An 18,916-nucleotide genomic window follows, 5' to 3' on the forward strand; every position below is an offset into this window, starting at 1 on the left:
TTCTTTATTATGTGCCAGCAGCAATTGCGGTGAATGGTGTTTGGCAAAAAATTTAGCAATAGATGCCCTCATTGCCCATTCCTGATCAGTTATAATGTTATGCGGGGCCCTCCCATGCATTGCATCTAGGTAGGTATTGAACAACCATTCGAAGCTACTTGCCTTCTCATCCCTCAGGAAACCACAACTGAAAGATCGGTATGGTCGGCTAGAGGGGGGGGTGAATAGGCGACTAACAAATTTTAATCTTTTTCGTTTTCTTTTCTAGAAAGATACAAACACTTAACCTAGGGTTTACTAAATTTTCTAAAGGTAATGTAACCCTGGGATGAAGTGCAATAGTCGAAGCAATAGCCGAAGCAACTAGATAACAAGAATGTAAAGGGTAAGAATGGATACCACACAAGAGACGAAGATTTCACTGGAGTTCCACCGATTGGGGTAGGTGTACGTCTCCGTCTGGAGGAGTGCTCTACCACAAAGGTAGAGACGCCACAAAGGCTCACTCTATTCTCCTCTCACGGCACCACAAAGGTGAATGAGCTCCACTAATGGCTTCCTTGAAAGCGAAGACCGGACCTTTACAAAGTTGACCGGGGCTAGCTCCACAACTCAATTGGAGACTCCCAATCCAATCCTCAAGCTCCACAATCCCCAAGAGAAGAGCTCAAGGAACCACTTCAGTCTAGGGCTCCCAAATGCCCAAGAGAAATGAAATCCACAAGAGAAACAAGGGGAATCAACTTTGTGACTTGGTGAAACCCTAGAACTAGGTCTTCTCCTCCAATCCTCAAAGAATCAACAAGGGGGAAGTTTTATGGAGGGAGATCTAGTAGAATGAAGCTTAGGGAGTTCTTGGGAGAGAGGGGGCTGTTCTTTGCTTCGTGCTCGGGCAGCAAACCCGTTGGGGACGAAGGGGTATTTATTTGGACTCCCCAAAATCTAACCGTTATGCACTGCGAGTTCCAGGGGTGGAACTTCCGCTGGTCACCGGAAGTTCCAGCCCTGTTCCGGTTCAACTTCCAGAGATCCACAATGGATTCCAATAGCGTTGCGGACCTGGTCTGGAGGTTGGGCGGAAGTTCCGCGGTACCGGAACCCCACCGGAACTTCCAGACCTGGGCAGGCAAATGCACACCAGTTAGGCTCTAGAGTTGGTTCTCTCTCACTTTTTGGTAGGCTTTATGTGGGTGCAAGATGTTTGTTTGTGTACGTGAAAAGCGATTCACCCATTACCTTCCCATGTGGACTCCCTCTTAATAGTACGGAGTTCCTACGACTCAATAACCGAAAAAGCCGCTAAAACTCTACTACTCTTCATTTTCCAACTTGAGGGCATCGAATCGTTTTGCGCCATTTGATATCAAATCTGAATTACTTAACGTACGATTAGTCCACAACACACGTTGTCATCACCACCAAAATTAACTAGGAGAGAAATGCCCTTTCAACAACCCAACATAAAAGACTGCCCATGCCTGTCTATCCCTATGAAGGGGGCAAAAGGCATATTGTACTGATTTTTTAAGTAGGTAGTATCGAATGAGATGCAATCAGAATATGCCTCCTCATACGCCTTCCTTGCAGCTCCATCTATCCAAAACAAGTTTTGAGCTCTCTGTTCATCGTCTAACAAGACACTGAAGTAAAAGTTTGGGTCATCAAGCTTCTTATCAGAGAAATATGAAATTGTCTCTGCCATGTCACACCCCTTCATTTTTGAACGCAATTTAGATCGATAGTTGCTTATAGCTTTGGTTGTATAGGGAACCAACAGGCCAGATCCATAGAATGATGACATCAATCACATCATGCGCCCTGAAAAAGAAGACAAATATAGAACAACTAAGCAACTTCCAAGTTTTTAGTGTGCATGTACACAAAAGAATTGGGAAAGTAAATTTGGACCCTTTTTGTTTGTCGATGGGTAGGGTTTTTTAGCATACCCAACGTGAATTGCTTTTCACAAAAAAGCAGCAGCAGCCTTGCATAGCACTGTAAGTTGCTTTTTTTACAGTGCTTGGGCTCAATTTTTTGATTTTTTTTTTGTAAACTTGTTGCTAAATTTTTCCTCCCAAAAAAGTGGAATTTTCCTGCCCAATTTTGCTTTTCCTAAACGTACATTTTGGCAAGTTTAACATACAACTAGTAAAAGGGGGGCAACTATTAGGGAACACAATGGGGGAATCATGTAGAACTGTCAAAAACTCTTCTTCCTCCTTGGATATACCCTGATGCGAACGGAGATACTTCGTGAGGGATGGCTTTGCAATCAAAGGATGATTGTGCTCACCAATGAAATATGTTACTTCCCACCCAGAATCTATTAGCTTCACCATCATCCGTGCTTTGCAATTGGTTTGTTTAATTGTTTCTCTTCTTCACTACTTTCTTGCCTTTAGCAAAAGCATGTTCATCAAGTTCAGATTCCTCATCGCTATCCCCTCCAGATTCTGAGCTAATAGCAGGAGCAACTTTAGGCTTATGTGTACTGCTACCTTCAGGTTTAGGCTTTCTGAACTTGTTGCAAACAAACTGTTGTTTCACAACTTCATTTGTGTAGACCGACCTCCTAGAAGTGTTTGATCTTATTGAGAACCCAAGCTTCAGTGCATAAACATTGTAGTGGTTACGAGCACACAACAAAGTATCAAATCTCATCCCTAGGAAAGGCTCTTGGGGCTATGACAAAGCTTCTTCACCATCATATTGTTCTTCAATATGCACTTCTCCAGGGGCATCAGATTGCTGGTTTAATGATGAAGACTCAAACTGCCCAACATGCCCTTCGTGAATCAAATTGTCCACTGCATTTGCATTTACATTATGGGACTCTCCATAATCACCTTCATGCTGATGGGTATCTTTGTCAGGCAATTTTTGGGTGCAATACAATGGGAATAAAGATGTTCCATACCCTTCCTCAGTCCCAACAGCAACATTGAGTTCGACGGGACACTAGTTTAAGTCAAAATCCCCCATCTGCAACCAAATAGGAACACAAAAACAACCAAAAGATTCATAAGTAGGCCCCTTAAAATGTCCATGTCACAAATGAACCAAGCAACTTTTTTGTACTACATTTTTGTCCCATTCTTTTTGCACCAATAAAAACTGAACCAGCAACTTATCCCCCTTCCCCTGCATTTTTAATTCTTTTTTTTTGTTTTTTTGGCAAGCCACAACTCATAAACCAACAAATTTTTGATCTACAGGTGTTGTTCAGCAAGGTGGGGCTTTTATGTGTACAGATACAGTCTGTAGGCCGTGTAAAGATGATGCACATGTTTTTCCCAGGTTTTGTACAGATGTAGTTTTGGGCAGGTTTGTGAACATGCTCAGAATATCAGTTGATGGAGATCAGATGGATAAGAGCAACATCTACTATGCAGCAGGCAACATCCCTTTTTTGCTACATCATGCCTCTCCTAGTTTGTTTGGGAAAGCAGATTTTGGAACGACCCATCACGGATGTTTTGCATCTTTTGCTACAGCAAGTATAGTGTGTGTTTTGGTACTGTGTTTGCTAGGTGTTGCTTATGCACTTGTGCTGTCTTAGATAAATCTAAGATAACTTGGAGTGCAAGTTGATCTACACTGTTTTTGCATTGTCTGGTGCAAACTCAACCAATTTTTTTGCTTCCTATGCATTTTTATTTTCCTTTTTTGCTTTTCTGAAATTTGATTTTCCCTATTTTAGTACTAATTTTTGTGCCCAGTTTTGTGTCTTGGCAAACCAAAAGCAACTACTATGTACGACCCCTGTACACAACTTCAAAAGCAACTACCAGGTACGCCCCCTATACCACTCCCCACAACTTTGATCATAGATCAGCAGATTAGGGATGGGGCATAGATCAGCATATTACGGATGGGGCAGTCCTATAAGGAGATTCATGGAAGGTTCTGGCAAATACGTTGGGGCAGCCTCGTCCGTTGCATCAGTCAGGTTTTTGCCTGGGAATTCATGTACAGCAATGGCGAGGTAGGGGGAGAAGTTAGGGATCGGTGGAAGGGGAAAGAAATCAACCAGATCTGCTTTTTGGGTACCGAAGTTGCCTTCTGCTTTTTCCCCGCTTTTTTTTGCTCGCATGCACCGAGTTCTGTAGACATGTGTGGTTAATCCTGGAGAAAAAGGGGGCGGGTCGGGTGCGGGGACCGAACTTGCCTTTTTCGAAAACACGGAACCGGACAGTTTCCATATATGGATGTGTGCCCTGTGCACCCTAATAGTGCACGGGCACCCCTAGTTGCGTCCTTCTTTAAATTATCTGACTTCTAAAAAGTACTTTACTTTTTCGTTTCACCCTTTTTTTCCCAATCGTGTGTTGCGGTTGCCACCGCTACTACACTGTCAAGGCCACTTTCATGAGTTTTGATGTTTTGTTTAACGCCATCATGGCCACCTTTGTTGATTACCAAAAATAGTTAAATCGTCCACGAGGGGAGCACGAATGAAATCTAGAGGATCATCAATCCAAACAAGCGGATCGCTTTGCTCCCTATGCAAGCAAGAAGATTAGTAACAATTTTACTCGACCTCGCAGGATTGTAGCAATCTGAGTATATCACCTTTTGAGGAACAAATGATACCTTGCTAGTTAGTAAAAAAGAAAAAGGACATACACGACCAAGTCTCAAATCTAACAATTCTAAGTTATTTTTTTACATATCCTCCTCCATCAAAACTTTCCCTTACTAGTATCTTAAAACTTCGAATTAATTGTGTGATTCAGGCCAAACCACACATTCGAATTTGCTATTTTCTCTTGGTTCTCGCGATCTCCAATTTGGCCGGAGATAATAGCGATCCTCTGATTTGGTCGGAGAGATTAGTATACCCGTAACTGTCTCTGATCCTAGCATCAGTTCAGCAAAAATAACGGTTGCGCCATCAAAGCATTTAACAGTTGTGGTACAGGATCTGCCGCAGATGGCCACCCGACACAGCTTAAACACCAATCAGTGTAATCTAACCATGACTATTATCCAAACTATTCTGCCACAAAGTTAGCATCCTGACCGCCAACAATGTGGACAAACTAGTTTTACTCACGATGGCATTCTACATAATTGTCAGTGGATCAAACATAGTTCATGTCTAAAATATTACTCACCAAGAAAATATAGCAATTGAGCACCGAAGTGGATGGTACTTCTCTCAATCTTCTCATAATATTAGACAGGCAGACTTCAGTAGAACTCAAAGATTCACTAACCAGGCACAAAATTTAGAAGTACAGAACAGACGCTAGGCAGACCAATTTCCCAAATGACTCAGAAACTTATAGCAGTGAACTTAGAAGGTCATCTCATGGGGCTTGTCACCGTCCCTGAGAGAGAACCGGGCACCGAGATAGTTCTTAAGGTCTGGTACAGCCTCAATAGCCTTGATCAACTCCGCATCAATGGTCTTCTGGTCATCCTTCTTGAAGTCAGGCAGATTCTTGGTAGCCTATGTGTTTAACAGAGGGATGATAAAATCAGTATGGGCACAAGATTGTTTAAGATTAAGGGCACGCACAAAGGATGATGACACAATGTACCTCCTTCTCAGTCTCAAATAGCTCGCCTTCGGTCTTCTTCGCCCTGGCCTTCTTGTCCCTAGCGAAGTACTTGTCATCAAACTTCCCTACATTAACCTTGGAGATGTCCACCTTTGTGGATGTGGCAATGACATAAGTCTGGTTAACACGGCGGATTGGTACTCCGTTGATCTTGAACGGTCCTGAAGAGAATAGCAACACTAAAACTTAGACAACATTATAACTATTAAGAACAAGAAAAGGCTATCATCCACCTTAAAGCTTAAATTAAATAGTGTGCATTGAAAATCCAAAAATTCTCCATCATTAGTACCCTTAACATCCACCTTAAAGCTTAAATTAAGTATGTACTGCATAGCAAAATATTCACATGAAACAACTCCCAATCTGAATTATCAAATAAGAGTCCAAAAGAAGCCCCTTGAACGAAAAAGGCTATCTATGCAAAATTGACTTTCTATATAAACACCACAGGCTATTTACATGATTCTACGTCATGTAATACCAACCGGACAGACAAATTGCTAACTTACACACGCGTTCTAGAGTCCACTAAGGAATTCTCGACACCAATTCAAGGACATCCTTAGTTCCTTACTATGGCAGACAATGTAAGTATATAACAAACCATGAAAACAAAAGCAACATCCTTTGTGCAATTCTAAAATCACCTCCCTATGGAAACTTGACAATTCACCAGAGTAAACTGTCAATTTTTTTCTTTGATTCCTCTCTTACTAGACTTAGCAACTAGCAAGCTAGAGTAAAGCAACCAAAATGCAACAATCTACAACTAGCATATGTCAACCTACAACTTAGTTCAGCAATCAGAACCCGATAGATCGATCAACAGATTTAGCCTAATGAGTGACAGTCTCGTATCAGGGAAGACAACCACATCCACTGATTCACATTGTCATAGCACGGGAAGCAACGTGTATTACCAGTGATGAGGAGCAGCCCGGACTTGAGCTGCTTGAGGAACACCACGCGCTTCCCCATGTACCTCCCCGCGAGCAGGATCAGCACCGTACCGGGTGTGATGGTCGATCTGCAACAACCAAATCGACCCCAATCTAAAAACTCTGAAGAGGATCGAAACAGGCAGAAGAAATCTATACCTAGAGGCCCGCGGCGCTGCTGGGGAGGGCCTTACCTGAGCTTGGTGGGTTTTGGTTTGCGGGTGCTGACGGTGCGTGGCTTGACGTCGTCGGCGGGGTAGAACTTGGGCTCGGCAACGGCGGCCGGCTTCTCGGCCTTGGGGAAGGCGCCGCCGTGCTTGGCCTTGATGGCCCATAGCCCACGGCGGTGGTAGGAGTGCGACCGCGACGCGCGCTTGATGCCCAGCGCCATCTTCGACGTCGGCGCCATTGGATTGGCGATTCTGTAGAGGCGAGCGGGCGCTTTGGCTGGAACGGGAGGAGGCGGCGGTGGGGAAAAATGGAGGGTAGGGTTTGGTCGCAGGTTTATACGTGTGCGGCGGCGTAGAGGTGGAAACCCTAGCTATCTGGGCTTCTCATGATGTTCACGATGGTAGTGTTGGGCTAATAGCTCGGGCCCATGAAAGCCAGTTTGAGAGCCCTGTTAAAGTTTACGGCCCATTGTAACAATACGAATTTGTTTTTGTTTTTGACAACACAATACAAAAGTGTCAGTTTGTCCCAATTCTGAATCCACCGCTGCACGACTTTTTGATGATTTCAGTCAACTCGCTATGGTTCTGGTTTTGGGATGGAAACATACAGTGCAAAATCGTGGCAATCTTGTCTTGTTATAATTGTACGCACGTCATTTCCATTGTAGAGTTCTTTCCGGGAGAACCCATTTCCTCTAAAGAAGTTGAAGAGTACGTTTGGTTTGAGCCAAAAAATTACCATGTCGAATATTTAGGCAGCTAATTGTTTGGTGAAAAGTTTGGTTGCCCATGAAATATTAATAGTGAGGCATTGACTTAAAAATTGGCTTCATCCAATCCAACTAAAGACCAAGTTTGGTCTATCATCCAAACATACTCCCTCAGTTGGATATTTAGTGCCGAAATATTACATGTATCTAGACATATTCTAATATATGGATACATTCATATTTAGATAAATTTAAATCACTTAATATGAGACCAGGGGAGTAGTAACCTTGCATGGCTCATGAGATTGCTCGTAGTGAGAACTCAACAGAATCGGACCCTTTCGAGGCGATCGATGCTTTTGAACCAAAGACTCTTTAGAATGCAGAACAACGATTTTTATGCACTCCATCGGTCCCATATTAAGGGTCACAAATTTTGTCTTATTACACATGTATTTAGACTTATTTTAGTTGTACACACGCATATCTACACAAACTTGCGGCACTTAATATGAAACGGACGGAGTAGATTGTTTGTAGATGGCGGGACTAATTGAAACACTTGAGTATAATTAACCTTGGGAGGCCAACAAAAATTGCCATGAAATTGCTACGTCATCATGCTTCTTTAATAAAATAAAACATGTTGTAACTGTGTTGAGGAGCCATCTTCGCTTTTTGACGAATGGTACCGTGGACGATGTACATTAACTATTATTCGACATTAAAGAAATCTTGCATCGCCTGTAATCCAGTCATGTTATCCGAATTGACAAGGAAACAATTGCAGCCAATTTGTACCGCTAATCATAGGTAATCCTTTTGCCGTTTTGCATCCCGGACTCCAGGTCTCCCGGATCACAAAGCTTCCGTCACCCCCGCTCGTAGACCTTGAGGGCAGCGTCAACGTTGAACCATTATCCATCCCGTTATAGATATTCGAAGTTCGAACTCTAACAATTTTTGTCACAGGAGTTTCACCATCCCACGGCTCCCAAGTCCCAATCCGGATAAAACCCACCGTGGCCGGAGTGAGCGAAGCAAAAGCCAAAGCTAACACAAGGCGTCCAAGCAACCGTTTCCGTCGCGTGGTCGCGTCCCCTCTCCTGCTTCCGCTCTGCTCTGCTCTGGTCGTCTCCTCCTCCCTACTCCGCCACCGACCCGATGGATCGCGCCGATCCCGCGCGCGCCCGCCTCGCGGTGCTCTCTTCCCACCTCCTCCGCACCGGCGCGGACCCCGCGGCGGTGCTGGAGCGGTCGCCCGTGTCGGCCGCGCAGGCCACGCCCCCGGGGACCCGCGCCGGCGCGCTCTCCGTGCTCGACACAAGGACGGGGAAGCGGTACGAGGTCAAGGTATCTGAGGACGGCACCGTGCGCGCCACTGACTTCAAGAAGGTAAACAGCAGTACGGGCTGGAGCTTGAGTTCTGGAGTTTGGTTATGGTGAAAGGGGCAGGCTGAGCTTTTGTGGATTAGGGATTGGATTAGGATTGTATTGTATTGTACTTGACGTATCTTGGAGCATGTATACGGGCGTAATCATGGCATGAAGTTCGCGTTTCCAGTCTACTAATTTGGATTTGTTGTGCCTGTGATTAGATGGTCTAGCAATTGATGAAGTTTTCTTCTTTTTCTAGTCGTTGTGATTAAGGATGATAGATAAACCAAAATTTGTTTAACCCCGCTATCTATCTAAATTTACTTAATCACACTGATTGAATTGAAAGTGATGGAGCCGATGGTCTATATGCTAATTGTGTGTGCCAGGTTATAGTTGAGTTGATAATGAGTAGAATCTTGTAACTTGTTTTGATGGAAAATAATTCCAAGTGACAGCATGACCTAGGAAACCCTTCTGATTGACCGACATTTATATAGCTTGCGGTGGAGCTGGCAGCCCCAACTGATTTCTTTTGTTCTTTCAGTGAACATCTTGATACTACTTCTATACATTCGTGTGATTCTGCAGCATCAAATTTGAATGAAACTTGCTTAAAATTCAAGCATTTTACTTTGCACGACGCTTCATTTGTATAACGAAATCAAATCAAAGAGAAGGAAACTGACTCTTGTTACGATATGTTGTAGATTACCACCGGAGAAGATGACAAGGGTCTTAAGACTTATGATCCTGGTTATCTCAACACCGCCCCGGTGCGTTCTTCCATCTGCTACATTGATGGGGATGAGGGTATTCTTCGCTACAGGGGTTATCCGATTGAGGAGGTGGCCGAAAGCAGTTCATTTGTTGAGGTTGCCTACCTCTTAAGTAAGTGTTATAAAACTTGTATTCCTGTTTAATAGTAGGGTATGTTTATCATATTTGTTGGTTAATGGCTTGATGTGTTTACAGTGTATGGAAATTTGCCTACTCAGAGCCAACTAGCAGGCTGGGAGTTCGCAATTTCTCAGCACTCTGCTGTCCCTCAAGGACTCTTGGTATGCCTTCTCCCTTACCTTTTCATTCTATAGCCTCGATATTGCAATACATTCAGATAGGTCTTGGGCTTGGCTTAGATTACAAATTGATATACTGGTGATTTCTTTTTTGTCAGGATATTATACAAGCAATGCCTCATGATGCTCACCCCATGGGTGTCCTTGCCAGTGCAATGAGCACACTTTCGGTCTTCCATCCAGACGCAAACCCTGCTCTTAGAGTAAGTGCTTTCTAAATGCACCAATTGGGTCAGATTGTTCTTCACATAGTTCCTGCGCAGTGTGATAGTACTCCAAACTTTCAAAACTTACATTCGTTTTAATTTGAATTTGTCTGATAGCTTGTTGTACATACACACTTAATTACGTTTTTCCACTTCTTATATCTGTTGCAAATTTAAGTTGATTGATGACATATTCTACCTATGCAGGGTCAAGATTTGTACAAGTCGAAGCAGGTTAGGGATAAGCAAATTGTACGAGTTCTCGGGAAGGTATGACCTATAATCTGATTATCCCCGGCTAGTGCAGTTTTTTAGGATGCTCATCCAACTGATTATTTTCTGTTTCTCATGCCAAAAAATATCCGGAAAACTTTGCAGAATGTTATGATGAAAAATTGAAAACTACAACAGTGTTTCTTGCTGATTTTTGTTATGCATGTGGATTAACTTTCTATATATCTCTATTTGTCTAGGCACCAGCAATAGCAGCTGCAGCCTACTTGAGATTAGCAGGACGGCCTCCCGTCCTTCCTTCAAATAATCTTTCTTATTCAGAGAATTTCTTGTATATGCTGGACTCTTTGTAAGTCACATTGTTTGGAAGTCTTTGTGTTTGCTTTCAAACATATATTTTCTAAAAGGCACTTTTTATTCCAGTATTGATACACATTTCCTCTTTTTGATCTGTTGTAGGGGTAACAAAGAATATAAGCCAAATCCCCGACTTGCTCGGGTTCTAGATATCCTTTTTATTCTTCATGCTGAACACGAAATGAACTGCTCAACAGCTGCTGTTAGGCATCTTGCTTCCAGGTAAATCATGTCCATCATTCTTCCCACAAGTGGATGCAGTAAATTGATTCCTAATTATGTTTGATATTTATATAGTGGTGTGGATGTCTTCACTGCTCTTTCTGGTGCTGTTGGAGCCCTATATGGCCCACTGCATGGTGGCGCAAATGAGGTAAACTATATTGATGTATTCAACCTTTATGGTCTTCCTACATATTTAACACAATCCTTGTCATCTGAAACTAAGCATAAATCTAAGAAACAACAGGGGTTTGCTTTAGCATCTCTTATAAGAAATACTTTCGGACTCTGGCATCCATTTATAAAGGAAAAATGATGATTAACTTCCACTTAAATCAGTTTTAGACTAGCTATTCCAACTCTGGTCTCACTCAGGCCCATTCAAAACCCAGATTGAAACCTAAAACAACTAAAAGTATGTTCAGAGCAATTCCATGCTGTTTACCTCATCTGTACCCTAAGTTTGTTGATGCCAGCAGCCCACTACAACTCCATGACGACCAATTTTCAATTTTCTTTTATGAAGATTTACATTGATATCAGTCTGACCTCCACTGCATTGCTCAATATCTTCTCAATTTGGAACAATCAAAACAAGTGAACAAAGAATAACCAAGATTGACCACGGATAATGACATATTGACTCATGTGTAGATTCAATTAGACTTCTACCTGTAAGAATCTATCCATACTGGCAGGCTGCCATTGTCTGTAAAGCAGGCTGCACTGCCATATAGAATGTAAAAGTTGAGTATAAATCGTCACCCATGAGGCCATGATTTGCATTAAAACTCACAGAAGTGAATTTCTGAAGCAAGGCACCCACACATTCTTAAGATTTTTTTTGTCACATCATGGCATCATGAGAGTAGATCTATCCTCTTTCAAGAATCCTCTTCCCTCCCACCCCATTCTTACATTTTGGGAAACATACATTTATTCTCAACATGCTAGTTTTTCTATAGTATATCGTTTCATTCCGGAAACCTGGCCAATAGGCGATAAGAGCATTGTCATCTAAATATGGGGCTAAATGTATTTTCTATATGCCAGGCGGTACTTAAAATGTTAAATGAGATTGGAAGTGTGGAGAGTATTCCAGATTTCATCGAGGGAGTGAAGAACAGGTGATATATAACTCCTGTTTGATCAATATTTTTTTTTCTGGTCTGCGTGGAAGTCTTTTCAATAGAATGAACGGGTTCTACTTTGATACCTTCTTGGTGTGTTGTTGTACTTGTTTTACATAGTCATCTTTCATGTTTCAGGAAAAGAAAGATGTCAGGTTTTGGGCACCGTGTGTATAAGAATTATGACCCTCGTGCTAAAGTCATCCGGAAGTTAGCAGAGGAGGTTTTCTCGATTGTGGGACGGGATCCTCTTATAGAGGTTAGCTATTCCCGATCTGTTTATGTGTGCAAATAAAGTATTTTTTTTTCAGTACTTTACCAAACTTCCATTTGCATTAGTAAGAGTTTGATCAGTGCTCTCATGCAATGAAACATAAATACTCTGTTCATGCTGTGGGTGCTAAGTCCAACTTTGTACTAAATCCAAGACACTTATTATGGATCGGAGGGAGTACTAATTTCTACTTTATGTATGAAACATTGGTTTCTGTAAGGAATACATTAAACTATCTTTGTTTTCCACTGGGGAAAATTTGACTTTGTGGACTGGAACTCAGTGAGATCGATGGAATGCAATTCAAATAGTTCCACTTCGGATATGACAAAACTGTTGAAAGGAACAAAAATAACAGACATAAGTTGTTTGAGTGTTCAGCAATCACCATCCATCTTTTTTTTGACTTGAGAGAAATCAGCCTCTATTATGCTACTCTGGTCCTTAAGACGCTTCTGTATGCATAGAACACTGACTATTGGTGTCAGGAAGTTTCTTCATCTCCATAAACATTAGCATGCTGGCAGTGTCATTGCACACAATCACTAATACTTCATCCTGCAAAGAAACATTGAGTTCAACCAGCTATTTTGGCACATTCATCATCTGCATAGTTATGTTGCAAGCTTGAAATGGAACAAGTGGTACTCTGGATATCTGTTGGACATTTTGGCATCCCTGGTTTTCAGTGTTTTGGCAGAATATTCCTTTCACCCTGTGACCCATCTTACTAGAGTTATCCAAGAAGATCATTAGTTCTGTATTTGATCCTTTCCACATTGCGAATACATGATGTACCCAATATTTATTTATCAGTCTAGAAAAGTTCATTGTCCAAAATCTACGAATTCCTAACACTCTTCAGGGTTGGTGGTCTATCATTTTGTTAATTAACTTATTTTTGCACGAGCACCATAAAATTCTGCCATCGACAAGGACCTAAGGTTTATGTCATGTTCTTAAGTGGGGATTCTAAACACTGTGTGCGCCTGTATTAATGCTTTGACAAATCAAACACACGTTGTGATGCTTTCGGACGCCATACCAGGTTGCTGTTGCTTTGGAGAAGGCAGCACTGTCAGACGAGTACTTTATTAAGAGAAAGCTGTATCCAAATGTGGATTTCTACTCTGGCCTAATATATAGGTAAATCAGGTTGTTTCTCCCATCTTTTTATTTTGTAATTGCTGTACTTAAATTGTGACTCATTGATTTTCAGGGCAATGGGATTCCCTACAGAATTTTTCCCTGTTCTGTTTGCAATTCCTCGCATGGCTGGTTGGTTAGCACATTGGAAGGAGTCACTTGATGACCCTGACAATAAAATTATGAGGCCCCAACAGGTCAGTAGCTAGCAACAGATTTGTGTAGAATAATCACTTCTTCCTTCATTCTTTATTCATGGACAAGCTTGCTAATCTCTTTATGAGTATTTGACAGTGTAGTTTTGTTATTAGTCTATATTGAGCTATCTTTGAGTTATTATTATTTGATGTGGCAATGGGAAATATATCGTTGTTGCATGTTTCTTATTCTTTTGAATGCCGTTTGCTGGAGCAACAAATGTTTTTTGTTTATAAACAACAAATCTCATTCCTGTCTGCATTCTTGAACATCAAATGTTTTTTGTTTATATATACAGAAGTTTAGTTAACATATTCACTTGTACTTTCACTTTACCATGTCTTCTGTGACTACGTTTTTCTGTCACATTCTCAAAGTTACTAGATGAGCCATGCGGTTTCTAGAAAGAAATAATCCAAGATACTGTAGTACTCCCTCTATTCCAAAATACACCTCATATAGATTTATACACTTGGATTAAGGCAGCTCTCGTTTCTAGTGCCTGACCACTTATATTGGGTTAATAATAAATGGATGTGATTATTTATTGGCCGGGTGCGGGTACCAAGAGAAAAATGAGGTGTATTGTGGAACAAATGAGAAAAATTTATGCACGTTGTATTGTGGAATGGAGGGAGTACCTCAAGGTGGCCATTTTTTTCATACTAATGTAACAATTGTTTTATTGTGGTGGTTTGTTATTTCTTCAGGTATATACGGGTGTTTGGCTGAGGCATTACACCCCTGTCAGAGAACGAGTGCCATCTAGCCAGAGCGAGCAACTTGGTCAGATCGCTACATCAAACGCAACGAGGCGCCGACGTGCAGGTTCTGCCCTGTAGAAGTATGCATGATACAACATCGCGCCTACACAATAAACCAAGCTGTCATCCTTAATGCTCACAAGGCCACGGCTGCTTGAACCTGGGAGCTGTCATCCTTCTGTTATCGGTACAGGTAATAATTGTCAACAGGACACTTCGCTGTTGTCATGTAAAGTTGGAGCAGGAGGGACGTGTGTTATCCTACGTACATTATACAGACTGTATTTCGAATTTCATAAGCATGGAAAAGGAAAAGATATACCGAGCTGTTTGCTTCTTGCTTTACATAAGCAGCGCTTGCAGATTTTCTATCTGGCTTCTCACTGCTGAATCATGTTTCATGCATCACGGCGATCAAGCCTTTGTCAGGTGTTTGTTTCATTGTTGAGTTAGAGTTTTTTATTTTCACGGGCCGCATATGTCCACTTTCCGGGCCAGGCAACACTTTCTGGGCTCATCTGTCCATGGAACTTCCATTCATGGTAGCCTTGCACAAATGTATGTGTACCATCGAGTGTGCTTATGGCGCGTCACAACCTTTTTCCATCTAGATACTCTGTAGTTCAGATCTTGTAACTGTGCGTTCATTTGGTTTATGGTTTCTCGATCGGGAACTCACTTCTTCTCTTCCATTGTCAACTTGTTTGTTGTCTTCGTGTGAGCCTTCGTTATCATTGGCCTACCACCCGGTGTCTCTTTCCTTCGCTCCCTTCTTGATGTGAAATGGTTAACTGCAGCCATGTGCTGGTGGGTCAGATGCATCACTCTTCTGGTTTACTGCTCGATATATTTTCCGTATGCATGATAAAGACGTCAAATGGGGAATTTCCTATGGTGGAACTGCACGACAACCCGAGTCCGGTACAACAGATTTGGTAACTACTGTTCTAGATTGGCCGCTGGTAAATTTCTATTTTTGTCTATGCACGTTGACGCTGATTTTTTTTTTTGCTTAGTACTGTGCATGTGTCTAGGCTAGGATAACAGGCGTGGTCCAATCAGTATTTCTTTCGGGAGCAATGGAGGCTCGATCGTTAAGTGAAGGCGACTCCATGCCTCAGCGTCATTTTCGTAACTTCTCAGCATCTCTAATAGATGAAAATAAAAAATTAGGCATAATCATTTTTAGGGAATTTGGAGGCAAAATTGTTACTCCAACATGTGCCCAATCCCTATACGGTGATACTCCTGCCGTCACATATTAAGTGACTTAAAATTGTCTAAACATGTTCGTATCTATGTACTAAAATATATCTAGATATATGTAATATTTCGGCACATGGGACGGAGGGAGTATTTTTTAGGGTAGTTGTATATTTTGGACCAAGTGATGCAAATATAGGGCATCACAACCGTGCCCTAAAACAAATCTTCAGCCGCTGGCAGCCCAACCCCCAACTGAAATTTTATACCGCCTCTCCCCACGTTAGATCTTATGTTGGGTGTCCTATTTTACATTATCTATGATGGAAAAAAAATAGTGTCCCGAAACATATTTTGAGTATCCTATATGCATTCTCTATTAGAGATACTCACGTCGAAATAGTTCTCGGTGCCTTTGCATCATATATGCATATAGCATTGGCTCGTTCCCGAAGAAAAAAACATTGCCTCAATGGTTCCGAGATCAAAATCATCCTACAAAATGACTTCAGTTTGCATTTCTAGGATTCATCATTGTGATCGCTCATCAAGCTTTTCTGCGATTGTATTGGCTTATCACCTTGGACGGTTCAATAGTTCAATTTACTTGACCAGGTTTCAAACCAGCCAGGTTTATACCATCGTAACATCCGACTTGAAAAGGTCTTAGTGAAGACCACAGATGTAAGTCAAAGGCAGCTTGTACGGTACCCAGTGGCGGAGCGTGACGGAAAGCCAAGAGGTGGCTAATTTCATAGCAAACAGACGATTTGCAAGAAATTTTTTATTAGAAGATATTTGAATTAGCAGAGAGGTTTTAGGAATTATAAGACAATTATCTAATATATATAACTATTCTTTTGTGTGTAGTATAGAACCTTGTGGTTATAGTCGACCTCGTGATGTAACACAACAACATGTTCGATCTATTGATTCATGCGGTTGAGTCTTATTCTTGTGGCCGGTTGTGCAGCTTGCTGTTTGAAGAGAGGTGGACGGCGCGGAACCACGGGGAACAAATAAGCCCGTGCTTTTGTATTAAGAAGAAAAACTTTTCATGCAAGTCCTGAAAATCCAGGAGCGTTAATCCCAACGGCATCGCAACCATGTGAGATTGGGCCGGACCTTAGACCTGTGTTTTGGCATGGGTCAAACGTGGGGATTTTTATAACCCCAGTCTGAAAATTCGCTCCTTAGGCTTTGTTTGGTACTAGAGTTTTTGGAGTGTTTTTAGGGTATTATTCACTCCAAATTGAAAAACACTAGAAACCCCAATGATTATTTGGTAGAAGGGTTTAGAAGGAATTATTCCTAGTTTTCCGCCAAACACTCCATTTTTGTATCAAATTGTAACACTTCCCATACTAGTGTGTTTCAGGTTTTTTAGGATCTTGAGTGAACACTCAAACCTCAAAATACTAGTGACAAAAAAAATATACTAACACCAAACAAATCCTTAGGGGAGTCAAACCCAGGACCACTGCGCTGCCACTAGAGCCCCCAACCATCAAGCTAGAACCCTCCACCATTTTCTCAAAATTTGGCATGAATCAGATGAAAGATCCACTTCCGATTAAAATCGTGCGTGATAGTTATATGGACTGTGCTAATACACAGTAAACATGCATAGTAAAAAGAAAAATTGCAATTTGGAAAGGAGGGTCATGGCCCAGTTTGGTCTCCACGGCGCTCCGCCACTGACGGTACTTAATACCCCACCTGAACTAAACTGAGTATCAGGCTATGTTTTTACACATGCCTTCCTGATACTCCATCTGGCCGAGCTGACACTTCATACATCTAAATCGGAGTATCAAGGAGTAGCAACTAATCTGAGCTCTTAGATAAAAGAAAATGAACGGTTCAAGTTGATTTTGAGGTACCGTAGAAGAACTCAAGTCAAAACTGTTCAAATCTACGTAGAAAATAGACTAAAATATCTGGTTTATTAACTGAGAGACTAATGTATACGATGACCATTTATAGATTTCGCTGACAGTTGAATGATAAAAAATACTTTCTCTCTGAGAAGAAAAAAAATTAGTTTGCGGACTAGTAAACACCTCGGCAATAGCAGATGGCCAATGCACATCTGGATCGATCATTGTATTTACCGTTGAATATACTACCTCCGTCCATATTAAGTGACCTTTTATTACATGTATCTAAACGTTTTTTAGACATAAATAGATCCATATTTTGATAAATTCGAATAACTCTCGACACACGGGACAGAAGGAGTACTACGGTTAGCTATCAGCATCCAGACGCAATTAATCTCACCAGCATGCGTCAACCCTTGTACTGTACGTACTGTCTCGCACACTGCCGATGCCACAGTACCCAAAAAACACAAGGTAGAAGCGTGACCATGTTGGATTAAGTTCAGGTTGCCGTCGGACCATATTGGACTTTTCTTCGCTCCGTAGCTTATTTATGTACGTCCATGTCTGTGTCTAAGGAGGATATGCTGATATGCATCCACAGATCCACTATTTACCTAATAGTGGAGTTCCACATGAGAAAAGTGTGACCATCCATCCACTGAACAGCAGATGTGATGGTTTATCGAAAATAAATAAATACGATGTGCAGAAGTGACTTGGCCCCTCCGAGTTGCGTATGTAAGTTCCCCCCTAGTTCACCCACGCAAGTGCATGCGAATTAACATCACGTAGCCGTCAAATACGGAGTAGAAAAGTAACATCACGGTCGACTAAACAAAGACTAACTAATGCTAGACCACCTAATTATCTACCTTCATACTCCGTTTACAATTATCTTAGGCCTTAGATGACTTTGCTTTTGCATGTTTTAATCTTGTAAGGAATCGTTAATATTGTTATCAAATATTTTTTCTGTTCCATATTAACTGACTCAAATTTGTTTAAATATAAACGTACGTATATACTAGAATACGTATAGATACACGTAATATTTTGGCACTTAATTAATATGGGAGGGAGGAAGTACATCATGGCTGTTCTTCGCTTCTGTTGATCTCTATACCTTCCGTTGATCTTTCTTTGCTGATTTATATAGACTTTAAAAGGATATGAATGCACATACAGTCAATGGTGGATTCGTCGTCACATGGCAATGCGACCCTCCGTTGAACGTGAACGTACGTGTAATCTGACATCGACCTCTCCTAGAGTTGAGAATCACCAGAAAAAAGATACTTATGAGGTTTGGAAACTAACAAGGATTAACTTTTGACCATATATTGGTGTCATAGGTCATCAGAACTGACCTTAATTAGTCGTATTCCTCGAAATCTAAGTGCTGATCAATCTAATTACGCAGGTATACATTCACTAAAGTTCCATATGGGT

General features: G+C 41.6%; 2 protein-coding genes across 2 annotated transcripts; one reads left to right on the top strand and one right to left on the bottom strand.

Annotated features, from left to right (window-relative positions):
- Window positions 1–4,990: 4,990 nt before the first annotated feature.
- LOC100836469 (60S ribosomal protein L6) lies at window positions 4,991–7,015 on the bottom strand. Its single transcript, XM_003571793.4, has 4 exons — window positions 6,703–7,015; window positions 6,491–6,597; window positions 5,547–5,728; window positions 4,991–5,455 (listed from the first exon to the last, which is right to left on the bottom strand). Exons 1-4 carry the CDS (start codon window positions 6,915–6,917, stop codon window positions 5,300–5,302), a joined length of 660 nt encoding a protein of 219 aa, XP_003571841.1. The 5' UTR covers window positions 6,918–7,015; the 3' UTR covers window positions 4,991–5,299.
- Window positions 7,016–8,421: 1,406 nt separating this feature from the next.
- Window positions 8,422–14,747, top strand: LOC100838601 (citrate synthase, glyoxysomal). The gene is made up of 13 exons (XM_003571799.3): window positions 8,422–8,786; window positions 9,479–9,659; window positions 9,744–9,829; window positions 9,946–10,050; window positions 10,261–10,323; window positions 10,527–10,636; window positions 10,747–10,866; window positions 10,942–11,017; window positions 11,920–11,993; window positions 12,135–12,255; window positions 13,319–13,416; window positions 13,490–13,613; window positions 14,325–14,747. Exons 1-13 carry the CDS (start codon window positions 8,556–8,558, stop codon window positions 14,454–14,456), a joined length of 1,521 nt encoding a protein of 506 aa, XP_003571847.1. The 5' UTR covers window positions 8,422–8,555; the 3' UTR covers window positions 14,457–14,747.
- The last annotated feature ends 4,169 nt before the right edge of the window (window positions 14,748–18,916 follow it).

This window comes from Brachypodium distachyon, chromosome 3 (assembly GCF_000005505.3).
Source record: "Brachypodium distachyon strain Bd21 chromosome 3, Brachypodium_distachyon_v3.0, whole genome shotgun sequence".
Lineage (NCBI taxonomy): Eukaryota > Viridiplantae > Streptophyta > Magnoliopsida > Poales > Poaceae > Brachypodium > Brachypodium distachyon.

Coding starts and splice junctions, on each gene's coding strand:
- LOC100836469 (XM_003571793.4), bottom strand. CDS start 6,917: ATGGCGCCGACGTCGAAGATGGCGCTGGGCATCAAGCGCGCGTCGCGG. Junction 6,598..6,702: donor CCAAAACCCACCAAGCTCAG/GTAAGGCCCTCC, acceptor TGGTTGTTGCAG/ATCGACCATCACACCCGGTA. Junction 5,729..6,490: donor CGGGCTGCTCCTCATCACTG/GTAATACACGTT, acceptor TATTCTCTTCAG/GACCGTTCAAGATCAACGGA.
- LOC100838601 (XM_003571799.3), top strand. CDS start 8,556: ATGGATCGCGCCGATCCCGCGCGCGCCCGCCTCGCGGTGCTCTCTTCC. Junction 10,324..10,526: donor TTGTACGAGTTCTCGGGAAG/GTATGACCTATA, acceptor CTATTTGTCTAG/GCACCAGCAATAGCAGCTGC. Junction 11,994..12,134: donor ATCGAGGGAGTGAAGAACAG/GTGATATATAAC, acceptor TTCATGTTTCAG/GAAAAGAAAGATGTCAGGTT.